General features: G+C 33.2%; 1 protein-coding gene across 1 annotated transcript in view; it reads left to right on the plus strand.

Moving 5' to 3' along the window:
* Positions 1 to 14017, plus strand: part of LOC148277538 (uncharacterized) — a gene marked incomplete at its 5' end in the record, with an annotated part of 122801 nt that overhangs the window by 14573 nt on the left and 94211 nt on the right. The window contains one exon of the mRNA XM_088232752.1: positions 8626 to 8667. Coding sequence (XP_088088878.1) covers positions 8626 to 8667 — 42 coding nt within the window. The remainder of the gene's footprint in view (positions 1 to 8625; positions 8668 to 14017) is intronic.

Raw genomic sequence — 14017 nt, forward strand, 5'->3', positions numbered from 1 at the left:
ACTTACACCAAAAAAGTCCAGATCTTGTTTCGAGTTAATACGACACAATCGGGACATTGGTGCATGCAAGCCAAAGTTTGTGCTGTGCTGATCGAGGAACAGCACATTATTATTTCGCAATCGGCGGATCGGAACACTGAATGCCACCTGTTCTAGTAACGATGGTACATCAATTAAGCCATTCAGCAAATTAAACATAAATATGGAGTCAATGTTATTTCTGCGTTTTTGTAGACTTGAGATTTTTAACATTGAGTCCATTTCTCCGTAAGTTTAGTCTCCCCTCTCGAGGCCGATCATCATACGAGTATATATATTAGTATTATTATGGATAACTTATATAGCGCCATTTTCGTAATACAATACTTCAAGTGCGCTTTACATAGTGATTATATAGATACTACTACTACTACCATCACGCCATTTCTCCATAGGCAGAGAGAATGGACCGCCACACACGTCTATCCTGGCATACATTCCTAGCTTCTTCCACATTCATACATCTTGTCATACATGCCCTTCGGTTCTGTCTCCTTTGGACAAGACCAGACTTAAAATTTTGGTGTATAGACTGGGGGATTATGTCTATTGTTCCAACGACTTGGTGTCCATTTTGGTCCGTATTATTTTATGAGACGCAACATTCCTGTTCAATTCACTTTTTACATGAATATCACACAAACGCGTGTATGAGCGGCTTGATTTATCATTTTGTATGTCATTAGAAGGCAGATATTTGAAATATTATGATATATTATATGGAAAAATAAATTTAACTGAAGCTTTTAAATTTGTATTTTAATTTAAACTATTTAATTTTTTTATCACATGCTACGGATTTATTCAAATGATTTAGAGAACAAGTGGGTTTTAAGTTTTTTCCCGAAACATCACTTCACTCTTACAGACTCGCACCTCTGCTGGGAGAGCATTCCATGCCTTAGGGCCTGCGACCGCGAATGCGCGTTCGCTGAATTTAGTGCGTTGTCTGCGTAGAGGTATAATAAATTTTCCTCTTGCCGTAGACGTAGCTGATCTAAGCGTAAGACGCCTGTCAGCTAGTTCATCTGAAACGCATAGTTCCTTTAGATATTCAAAAGAGTTCGTATTCCACCCTTTGTGGTGCGCGTAGCCAGTGTATTTCCCGAAGTAGTGGAGTGATATGACTGAAGTTAGATATTCCGAAAATAAGTCTCGCTGCAACATTTAATACAGACTGCGACATACAGATCTAAGCATTAAAAGTGACAAAAATTTTGTTCTACTGAGCAATTTTTGCTTTACTTGCGATCGATTCAAATTTTCGTTCTGAGGTCAACGGTTTTCTTCTTAAAAGCCTAATCGAATCGGGTTGTGGTCCCGTGGAAGTTGTGGAGTCACGGTGAAGTTTGAAAACTCTGGATCGTGTGAGTATGAGATCGATCCACGTAATCTTTGAGATTTGTAAAAAAATGTTGCCACTAGGAAAAGTAAATATAATTAAAAAAATATATATATTTTCATGAATGCACGTGTCAATACGTTGATAGAGCCGAATGCTTTTTAACACCAGCGTAGATAGAGATGGACAAAAAGTTAACCATGCTGTCTTACGAACTGTCAAATGTCATATAAAAATCATATTCAAGCCAGCGCTTTTTGCGTTAATTGCGATTTGTTTAATTTTTTTATTGTTTGCAAGTGGCTGTTTTTTATCGCAGAAGCCTATTTAAAATACGAAAGAGTAATACATTAACTTTAACTAATCATTGAACGCGGAGTAAAGATTCAGCGCCTAACCAACCACCCTAATCCACCTGGTCTATAATTTCAAAATATTGTTGATAAATTACCTGGTCCACGAAGAAGTATAGAAATTGAAAAAATAATATTTTCAGGCGTTGCCTAGTATGTAGGTGAAATAATTCAATTAGATGAATCGCACCCGCATAAATAAAGGTTTCAGCTCTTTAACTTCACAAACATCAACAAATGGAAGAATTGAAGGAATATAGATGTTTAAACATGGGCAGAATGGTGAATGTTACACAGTGTGTAAAGTGGCCACTTAAACCAGCCATTGACAGATCATAAGCTCTGTAAATGCCTAGACTTCTCTGTTGTAATATGTTTATTATATACAAAAAGTTAAATAAATAAATAAAAATTAGCAAGTATCCCATTTTGACCGAAAAAATAAACGGTTTCATTAGTCATTTAGCCATGTTACTTGTTACCGCTATTAAACCGCCATTTTATAATAGTGTTGGCTTTCGAAATACACTTTATAAGAGATACCAGCTGTTGCACACGACTAAATTTATAAAAACACTGCACTTTGAATGCATTTGTCTTACCATGGACCTCCCAAGACAGCAGGAGAACCATTTGGGACCAAACCGCGAAATGTATGCCTGGAAAGCAGGCTAAATATTATGTGTCCTCTCCAATTACCATTTAAGGACTTACTTGACGAAATGGAAGTGTTGAAAATGGGGACAGTGATCGGCCCGAAGCGCTGGCAAATGTCGCAATGTTGAAATAACGTTTGACAGTTGACAGTCTGGGATTTCCGGTAATCTTCGGCAATCTTCGGTATTTTTCCTAAAGGACTATTCAACTTCAGGGTGCCTGGAAGAGTGACTGGACAGGTGCCACCGTTTTGTAGCAACAATTCACGGACAGTGTGTACTTGTAATGCCGTATTAAATAGACTTCATGTACTCGGCAATAGTTATTTCCACGTATCTGATATATTTAGTGTAGGGTATTGTTCCTATAGAACAAACCTTTTGAACTTTTTCAAAGATGGTGAATGGTAATTATATTTATTTATTCATGCATTTCATAATATATATATATACATACAGTTTTTTGTTCATTCTGCCTAGCTGAGTGAAACAGTACTTATGATTTTCTTGTTGTTTTACTGTAGAATGTTTTACTATTTAAACTTTCTACTGAATATGCTGTATGATTATTAGGTTATTTTTTTAAATATAAATCTTCTATAATTTTTGGTATGATTTTTTTTTATAAATCTTAGGAATAGGGTAATTTATGTTTTAAAAAAAAAAAATACTAAGCCAAATATGTTAATATTATAAATGTTTGTAAAAGGCAGATTTGCTGTTTATGTTTATAAAATAAAATAAAAATAAAATAAATAAACGTAGTTTTGATGAAAGCAGCCGGTCCACAATTTTTAAAAAATAGGTATTGGTATTATCTAGTTCAGGAAGATCAATTCTATTTTCTGCTTAAAACAGCCGCTTGCATACAAAAAACTGTAATAATCTTCTGAAAATTTCACGATGTCAAAATGTATTGAAAATAAATGTCACCTCATACATTCACAGTTTGTATGAGGTTCAACATTACATCTGGCTGTTTTCTGCAAAATGCATATTTTTTTTAGATTTTTTTAGATTTAGAAAAATCATAATATTTCCTTTAAAACGTCTTAAAAATATTTTTAAAATTATTAAAATAAACCTATTAATTGATTCTTTACAAGAAAAAAATTTATATTCTACAATGTTTTGAGTATGTCCAAATGTTTGCAGATACTCGTAGGCTTGATTTTCTCCCAGGGAAGTTATTCAGATGTAAATTTGATGCAACAGTGGGAAAACTTCACAAAAGTCAACAGATGGAAGAGTTGTGACAACGTGGATATTTAAACATAGGCAGAATGGTGAATGTTAGTGTGTAAAGTGGCCACTTACACCAGCCAACAACAGGTCGTAAGCCCTGTAAATGCCTAGACTTCCACGTTCCTAACTCAAAAATGTTTTCCTTCTGTTGCAAAAAATTTAGTTAAAGCAATACGTTCAATATTTACATAAAGATGTAAAACACCAGAGTTTTGCTAGGGCTGGCTGTTTTCCGCAAAATGCACATCTTATGGTTGTGGGGTAAGCCAAATTTTAAAAATGATCAAATTATTTTTCGTGTAATAAAACAATTAATACATGCATTATTGATCATTCGTCAAAGCAAAAAACTATTCCAACTGTTATTTAGATTCGATTATTCACTCTTTTCAAAAAATTGCTATTATTTCAGTTTGACTTATCTGTGGCTGGCTGCTTTCTGCATAATTACGTCATAATTAATCATAATTAAGTCACTGCACAACTCTGCTCCAGAATATCTAAGGGAACTCTGTATTCCAGATGACTAGCTGACCGACGTCTTACGCTTAGATCAGCTACATCAACGTCGAAGGGAAAAGTTATTATACCTCTACGCAAACAGCGCACTAAATTTGGCGAACGCGCATTTGCGGTCGCAGGCCCTACGGCATGGAATGGTCTCCCAGCAGAGGTCCGAAACTGTGAGAGTGAAGTGATGTTTCGGAAGAAACTTAAAACAGACTTGTTCTTTAAATCATTTGAATAAATTCTTAGCATGTGGTGACAAAGTACATTTTTCTTAAATTGAAAAGTTAAAATTAAATTTATATCTGTATATTATCACATTGTAAAGCGCCCTTGAGGTATTATATTACGAAAATTGCGCTATATAAGTTATCCATAATTATTATTATTATTATTATTACGTTCGCATGATGTTTTATTGGAGTTTCAGTGAGTACCTACTTTGAAAAAAATAGTATTTATATTGCCCATTAACAATCATAGGGTTGGCTAGGGAAATAGATTATAAAAAAAAACATAGGCGGCGCTAGACTCACTATTGTCCAATGACGCGAGTCCCCGCCTTTATTTTATGAAGGGCCCGTTCGAAATAGAAAAGGGAGTATTTTTTATGGTGGGGGGTCCTAGCATTCTCATATTTTCTAGCGCTGTCAACATGTCATGTTTTTTTGACGTTTTTTCTACTAGCAACACTGCCTACCTGGAATGTTAAATGGCGGTGCGGCTTTTTGGTGGCAAAGGTGTACAGAATACCTAGAGATCAAATATTTTGATGCAAGATTCAACGAAAATATCATGACAAACATTATCCAACAGCAATGCTTTGCTATTGCTATATTGAGTAGGTATATACTCGTACATAGAGTAAATGGATACAATTGAAAGTTTGATATCAATTATTGTATTTAGTCCAAATTAGATATGTACGTATGCATTGTTATATTTGTTTTTCGGTTTACATAAATTGTGAGGACAGAGAATTTCAATAAATAAATATTCAAACATTGGTCCGAAAAAATACGCGTGTTCTAAGGCTTCTTTACAACTCATTGGTGCGAAGCAGACTTGAGTGTGGATCTCTGATCTGGGCACCCCACGAATTGAAGTACTCTCTTATGCTAGAGATGGTTCAGAAGAAATTTCTGAGGTATCTTTACTCAAGGGAGTGCGGATGCTATCCGTGGTTGTACCCGTCTGACTTCATACTGGGAATGCTCGGCTACAATAGTTTGGAGAAAATAAGAAATGCATACTTGCTTATGTATTTTTTCCGGTTGATCCGTGGTATTACGATCAACATAGGTGTAACGGAGAGTATTTGTCTTTATGTTCCTATTGACAACCTTAGACATAGACAGCTTAAGCTGTTTTATCTTCCTGCTGCCGATGGTAATGCCAGTAGGAAGAGCAAGATCTTTACTCAACAGTATCTCTTCGGATATCGACATCATTCATATTAGTGAAAAAAAGTTCAGAGGATAGCATTCTTTCTCTATAATTGCTGGGTATTTTTATTTGACCATCTTTGTATATTTAAATTTTATTATTAGATTTTTCGTTTTATGTATGCATTGAAATATTTTGTAATGTACGTATGTTTCTTATCAGCCCATTTCTCTCCACTGCTGGATATAGGCCTCTTCCAATTTTTTCTATGTTTTTCTGTTCTGGGCACTCTGTTTCCATCCATGGCCCACGAGTTCGACGACGTCGTCAGTCCATCTCCTCTGCGGTCTCCCTACTTTCCTTTTACTTTCGTCGGGTCTCCAGTTTATTATTCTGGGGGTCCACCTATCGACTTCTTGTCTCGCCACATGACCCGCCCACTGACATTTTTGTCTTCCCACTCTCTCTGCGATATCGGTCAACTTTGTACGGCGTCTTATCTCCTCTTTCCTTATTCGGTCTCTGAAGGAGACGCCCAACGTTTGTCTTTCCATAGACCGCTGAGTGCACTTAATTTTGTGAACACTTCTAGCAGTGAGTGACATGGTTTCAAGACTGTATGTTGCCACGGGCAGAACACGAGAGTTGTAGACTTTAGCCTTCAGACTATTTGGGATTTCCTTATTTCTGAAAGCATGTTTCAGCTTTCCAAACGCAGCCCAACTTAACCCGATTCGTCTAAGCAGTTTCGCAGTTTGATTAAATTTTCCCAATTTAATTTTGTGCCCAAGGTAAATGTGCTCATCGACAGTACCAATAGTTTTACTTCCAGTACATATGTTGCTAGGTATTGGACTCAATATCTTGGTTTTATATCCATTTCCATACTGATCTTTCTAGAGGTTTCGTATAATTCTTTTACCATAGTTCCCAGTTCATTCTCTTCACTTATCATTACTATATCGTCTGCAAAACGAAGGCGGTTTAGATACTTACCATAAATTTTTATGCGTTTGTTATTCCAATTTAGCATCTTGAAAACGTCTTCTAGGCTAATGTAAAAAGTTATGAAGATATCGTGTCACCCTGTCTTACACCCTTTTAGATCTTGATTTTCTCCGCCTTTAGATCGTCGTTTACTTTTGCATCCATGGTAGCATTTTCATATGGATATTTAATCGACCTCGTGTATCTAGAATCAATCCGGCATTTTCAAGTGCATTTATGATTGCCCAGGTTTCCACATAATGCTTTACGATAATCTGTGACGAGAATATAAATCTACATTAGATTATTGCACATTATTTGAGACATAAGTTCTAACTCATATTTATGATTTTATAAATTTAATAACGTTAGATTAGATGCTCTTCATTTAAGTCAGTTACCAGCTACGAGAAATCTAATGCCAGCAATGTCTAATGCTATATGATTTTATCGGCCAACGTTTATTTTCTAAAATTTTTAATAGATCTGGTCAAAGATGAATGGTTCACTTGAAATCCCTTATTGTAAATCCAGACTTGGGCAAAGGCACTCATTTTTCATAGCTCCAAGGCTGTTCAATGTATTTCATAAGGACAATAGGATAGATATGAATTATTTAAATTTGAATTTATTTCAACAGAGAGGGAAAACATTTTTGAGAAGGGAATATGGAAGTCTAGGCATTTTTTTTTTAAATTTATTTATTCACACTCTTTATCAAAATACAATTCCATATTCACTTTGCCCAGCTAACAAGGGTACATACCCCGTTCCAAGCTAGGCAATTACATTTTAATATATTATAATACTTAACAAATTAATATAGAGCACAGACAAACAAAATATAAACTTATTCGGATACACATTTTGATTCATATACATACAGACATACACATATATACACATGTACATACACACACACGTACATACACCCATGCGCATACACATACATACATTCATAAAAACATAGACAATTTATTTATGCGAAACTTCTTGGTTGTCATCTATAAATATATATTTTTTTAAATTATTCTTTATTTTTTATATTTTATTTTTGACATCCAGTAAGGTTCTCCAATCCGTGGCATGCATCAACTTTTCTGACTCCCTACGACCAATGTCATGAAAGAGCGAGGTCAACACCTTCCGTAACTTGACAACACTCCCGTCTTTCCACGATTCTGGCAAAAGGTTATGGACCTTTTTGCCTACGTTATAGTGTTGTCTCGATGCCAGAACAGTGTTGACCCCTTCACTTAGTATCAGATCCCTATTAGAGTATCTTGTATTATAGTTGTGGTTGACACAGGGATTAATGTTTTCCCTCTCTGTTAAAATAAATTTAAATATTAACAACTCCCTAGGGAGGAAACCCAGCCAGTCTGCAAGTATTTGGACATAATCAAACATTGTATTTAAATTTGTTTCAAATAATTTTTTTTTTAAATTATGGATAAAAAAAGCAGATTTGAAAAGCTTCATTTTTAATGAATAGAATTTACTTTTATTATATTTATTTCATTTTTAGTAACAAAAAAAATGTGTTCTCATTTTTTTACTTTTTGATATCTTTTGTATTCTTCCAGTAGCCTTTATTTCCATTAAAAATAATATTTATACCCACACACAGGCCATGCCTTTGTGGGATTTTTTTGGGTGTTAATGTAATATACCATTTTTTTGTATTTTTGAAACCACCCTGAAAACATTAAAAAAAACTATTTATTTATTTAAAACTTCAAGTAAAAAGACTTATTGCTAAAAACAATATCATCCAGCCAGCCAAAAAACCGACTGGTCAAAAGAAGAGTAATAATTATTAAAATACTTGGCATACTTCTACTTATTTATTTTGACCAATTAGCGCTTTCGCCCTCTAATGGGCATCTTCAGACTGGTGGAATAAGTGGAAGTGTACCAAGTATTTTTTAAATTAAAAACTTATATGTAAATATAAGTTATTACTCGTACATCATTACAATGGAATTCCATCAAAAATTGTCAATGAATAATTTAAATGTAATATTTATGTTTTATTAAAAAAAAAAAACATTTTACAATGAAACCCTGCTGTATGTTTTTTATTAAAAATATTTTTCCTTTTTTTCAGAAATCGGATTACCTCATTTACGATACTGCATCAACTAGAAATGTAAGTGTATTATATTTTAATATGTAGGAATGCAAAATACAAATATATTTTTATCAATATATCTTTTAAAATACTTGGGAACATTTAAGAAAAAAAATCAGGGCGTTTAAAGGACTTGTGATCCGCCGTTGATTGGATTAAGTGGTTACATTACGCACTGTGAACATTTCATTCGTTCGAAAAAAACACCAAAAACTTTACAGGAATCTTCTCTGTAATAACTTGATGGTGCCAAAAGAAAAAATGTTTATTTTAGAGATAGTTTAAAATAAAAAAATACGCTACAAATAGCTAGGGAGCGCTGAATCTGAGTGCCTTTCTAGTGATTATTGATCGCAACGTTCTACGCGGCTCTGTCCACTCTTACGTCATGACTGGTACTGCAGCGACTTCTCTTGAGCAGTGAGTGTCATTACTTCCCTACATTTTCATTTCAGATTATTATATAATATTACTCAGATAATATATTACTTATAACTTAATTTTACTCACATGTATGTATATTTAATAATGCATTTTTCATCGAATATGTAAAAGACACCTTTACCCGTATGCAGAGACAAACCTTAAGGTGAGGAAAGTACATTCTATTGTCTTCACTTTTGGGTTATTCTCTGCATTTGAAATTAGAATGTACTTTCCTCACCTTAAGTTTTGTCTCTGCATACGGGTATTAGTGTCGTTTATTTGAATTCAATGAAATAAAATAAAAATTACTATTTCAATATTTGAATATTATTAATATTTAAAGCACCAACTTTGTAGTCAAATTTATTACTGAATGATATTAAATACTTGAATAAAACCACTTACCGACTTTTCTATGTCTACCAGTTGCATGATGTACTCGTCTCTTCACCGGGACACCAATTAAACCAACATTTATTTATTTTATTATTATCATTATATTACATACACAAAATTATAATTTATGTAAAGTTGCTTTGACTGTCTAACTAGGGTTATTTACCCCGTTCTAAAACAGTCAAAAAATATAAAAAAACAGTAATCAATTTATAGAAACAGTTATAAAGATACAGGACAAAGTGAAAAACAAAGTAAAAAATGAAGTAAAAACATGTTAAAAAATGTAGTAAAAAATGTAGTAAAAACATAGTAAAATTGTAGCAAAAACATAGTAAAAATGTAGTAAAAACATAGTAAAAAATGTAGTAAAAAAAACGTAGCAAAAAAAATAAATTATAAAAACAAAGTAATAAATGCAGTGAAAACATAGTAAAAAAAAAACCATGAAAATATATAAATATGTCTATAAAAATATTTTGAAACTCAGTAAAATGCGAACTAAAAACAGAATACATAGTAAGAAACATATTTAAAGTCATAATAAAAAAATGAATGTATGTTGTATAGCAAAAAGCATATTTAAAGAACATGCAAAACAAAAATATTTTCATAACCTAATCAGTGCATGTTAGGGTTGTTTATTAAATGCATGCCGTGAAGGTGTATAGTGGGTTTTGCATGTTGGTTTAGTTGGTATCCTGACGAAGAGACGGGTACGTCTCGAAACCGGTGGACAAAGAAAAGTCGGTAAGTGATTATATATAAATTTTTGATAACGTTTAGTCTACTATTTTTGTGTTAATTTATTTTTAAAATATTTCAATGTGTTAATAGATATAAAAAAAACTGTGTTTGAAGTTAGATATAGATTTTGGAATGTAATCGGGGAGTGTTTGGGAAACGGACATTTTTTGTAATGTAATCGGAGAGTGTTTGGGAAACGGACAGTTTTTTGGAATGTAATCGGGGAGTGTTCTTTAACAGACGTTTTTAAAAAGGTATGAAAATTCTTTATTTTAAACAAATTAATATTGAAAATAAAATAAAGCCATTGTTATTTAAAGCATAATCTCTGAATACTGACAAAACAAATTTAAAAAAGACAATTTTAGGTACCTATGGTAAAAGCGAAAAATAAAATATACGAAAAATGTCCGTTTCATGAAACCGTGTTCATACAGGCTACCATGTAGTGGACACAATTTTACAAGGGAAAAATCCCCCGTGTAAAAAAATGTTCCAATGTGTATTAAAAATCTCCTGTGTAAAAAAAGGTTCCAATATGCATGAATAATTTTACAACATACTACCTAAAATTCGTCATTATAACGATATTGTAAACGTCTTGCCAGAAACGGAAAATGACAAAAAACGTTCAAATAGTCTTTTGCCATTTTGACAGCCACGCGAAATGCTTCCTCATTTCCCTCCAATACTTCGCGAGCGAGCATTTTCGTTCGGCAATGTTCGGAAGCGCGACTCGCACTCGATACACGTGCCAAATAAATACGTCTATTTTAGGAAAATTCGCCGTACGTCGAACGCTCATGAACGAGCGAAAATACATTTTCCACTCACGTCAAAGAGAGATAGTAATAATCACGTATGTTGCGCATTAAAACATATTTAGGTATTCTATGAAACGGTGATATGTTATAAACTATGTTTTCACGTGCGTGAAAGAGACAAGTAGCGAACGTACGTTTATTATTAACATCAATACAAAAATGACATTTCATAATAAATAATAACAGTATAATATAACATTACCTAGTTTATTACCCAGATATTTGAAGTATATTTTAATGATTTAAAAAAGGCATTATTACCGTTCTATAGATGGTGCCACGTTTTTTCATACATGTCAGGCACTTTTTTTCTCGTCATACTGCTTCCCGCGCTTTAAGAATTGGAGCGAGACCCGGATAGATTTAAAACAATGGGTCTGAAAGAGAGAGATATGAGAGAAAGTTTTGCAAGGCGGGAGATAAAGATATGATTCTTGTTGCCATGCAAAAATTATTACAGTGCGTTCGAAAAATCAGATAAAGTACCTGCCTATTTTTATTATTATTTCTAAGAGTCTGGGTGGATGAAGAATACAGTTCTGACTGTGAAATAGAAGTAGAACCCTGGAATAGCGTTTTCGATTCGATGGCTGCTCTCAAAAAAGACCTGAATAAGGAAATACAGTGGATACAAATTCGCCTCTTTGTGTAGGGATTGGCGCGTTTGCCTATGATTCTCTAGGACCGGGGTTCGATGCCCGGCTGGGTGGAAGTGAAATATCTTGTATATTTTAATTCTAAAAATAATTGATTATGTTTGTCGTGTACGGGCCCGTTTCATACGTATCGTGCCAATCCACTCGGTCCGGTAAAATTAGGGTGGATGGATACTTACATGTATTATTTATTATTTGGTTTTATTTAGGGAGAAGCACCAGTAAATAACCCCCCCCCCCCCAGTAAATGACCATTGGTTAATAAAACGCAATATAAAAGAATTGCTACATGTGTCCAGTCAAAAAACTTTTAACACTAGAAACTATGACAAAAGCAGTAGGCGGACACATCTTTTGGTAAGAAACAAATCTCAATTTTGAACTGTGAGTTGTCAAAATGTAATAGTGCGTCTTCCCGTTATTGTTCTGAGATTGATAGTGTTTTTATAAGGAAAGGTGTGGTAAGTGTTTTAAATGATGCTATTTCTTATGCAATTCTTTGAATATGTCCATATTCTGATGTGTTAGGGTGTTTTATAATGTTATGATGTAACTAAATCTGAGTATTATTTTTACTGGGGTAGTAGTGGTCATTCACTGGTGATTCTGCTATAATAGTAATATTAATTATAATTGTAACACTCGTATTTCAATAAAAAAGAAAAAGTACTTAGAAAAAATAACGTGTTTTTATTGTTTTCTTTTATTTTGTACGCTTAAATAATTAAATTTATACCGTTAATGTAGATTTCACTACAAGCTGAACCTCAAACGGTCATTCATTGGTGCTTTGACCCTACTTAGTTTCGACTCGCGGGTGAAAATTTTGCTCAAAGAAATCGAGTGGAGATTAGTCGGGCTCATAGTGTACTGTTCCGTGTGTTTACCTGCCTATTGATACATTTAATAATTAATTAAATAATTATTGATAAATCTGCCCTATGTTATTTCATGGTGCCGTGCTATGTTGGACGATCGACTGAATTGGCGGATAAGAATTTTACCTCTATCCTTTATTTTATTTTATTTATTTTATTTTATTAGGGAAATCAACAGTTCTACATACATATTTTTAGTAAACAAACATATATAGTGTATAAACTCAGAACTAATAACAGATTTCCACATAGTATACAAAGTTAGTAAAGAAAATATATATTACATATCAAATAAACACATACAATTTATACATATAAAAATGTTATTTTCATGTACTCAATAATCAAAGATTTTTTAAATATTAATTTAAGAACATTAAGTTACTGTAAATTGGGCGGGATAAGGACAAAAATGCTTGAAGAGAGGATAAGGAGGGGGGGGGGGGAGATGTACATATTTATTATTATAATGTCTACTAAGTTACATAATACATTTTTAGTGTAAATTTTAAATCTGACAGTGATGTTTGTATAATCTATATTTTCAAATTTTGTATTGTACATTGAAAAAGTCCTACGAAAAAAAGCATTTTTAACATACGATGTTTTACTTATTGGTACATGAAACAGGTGGTACCGTCTACAAATCCTGGCTGGCACATGTATTGTTATTAAACCAAGCAGCTCTGTACAGTCAACCATTCCTGTCACAATTTTGTAAAGCAGTAGTTGGTCCGCACACACTCTGCGGTATTGTAGAGAAATGATTCCATGGAAGGTGGAGGCAGTGAGAGTAGATACATAAGAAATACCGGTTTTGTATTTAAGGTACTTTATAAATTTGTTTGGAATATTTTCTATTCTACTTATATAAATTAAATAAATGAATAAATTAACTCATTTTTATCTGATAAAATTTGTCGTTTAAAGCTTCTTCGGTATAGCACCGTCTAAACGCTGTATATTAGGAAGAGAAGAGTTTAAATTTCTCGCTTACGTATAACTCCAATGAAACTCATTGAAATGTCAAAAATCATAACATTGAAATTTAAAAAAATGTTGTTTTTTTTATATAAATTGTTTTAAATTTGAGATAATTACAATACATTCTACAAAAAAAACATTTGACAGATAACGGTTCGCGGGTTTATTCCTGCGCTTTACCACGTTGCGTTGAACCCAGGTGTAAGCGTGGAATGAGTAACTATGGTCGCTAGCACAGCTTTATACCGAGTATAACTTTATGCGAGGTTTAAGAATTTTTAATATACCATCCTTATTCTACCACTTTGCCTTGGTATAATTTTATACTTTATCTATAAATAAGGCCCTACAAGTATTTTATTAAAATTATTTTGATGGCTAAGTATACAGGGTGTTCATTAAACCTTGTCACATCCGAAACCACGATGATCAGTATGAGCAAGAAGACATATTCACA

This window comes from Micrasema longulum, unplaced genomic scaffold (assembly GCF_059751315.1).
Source record: "Micrasema longulum isolate JH-2025_06_02 unplaced genomic scaffold, ASM5975131v1 h1tg001016l, whole genome shotgun sequence".
Taxonomy (NCBI): Eukaryota; Metazoa; Arthropoda; class Insecta; order Trichoptera; family Brachycentridae; genus Micrasema; species Micrasema longulum.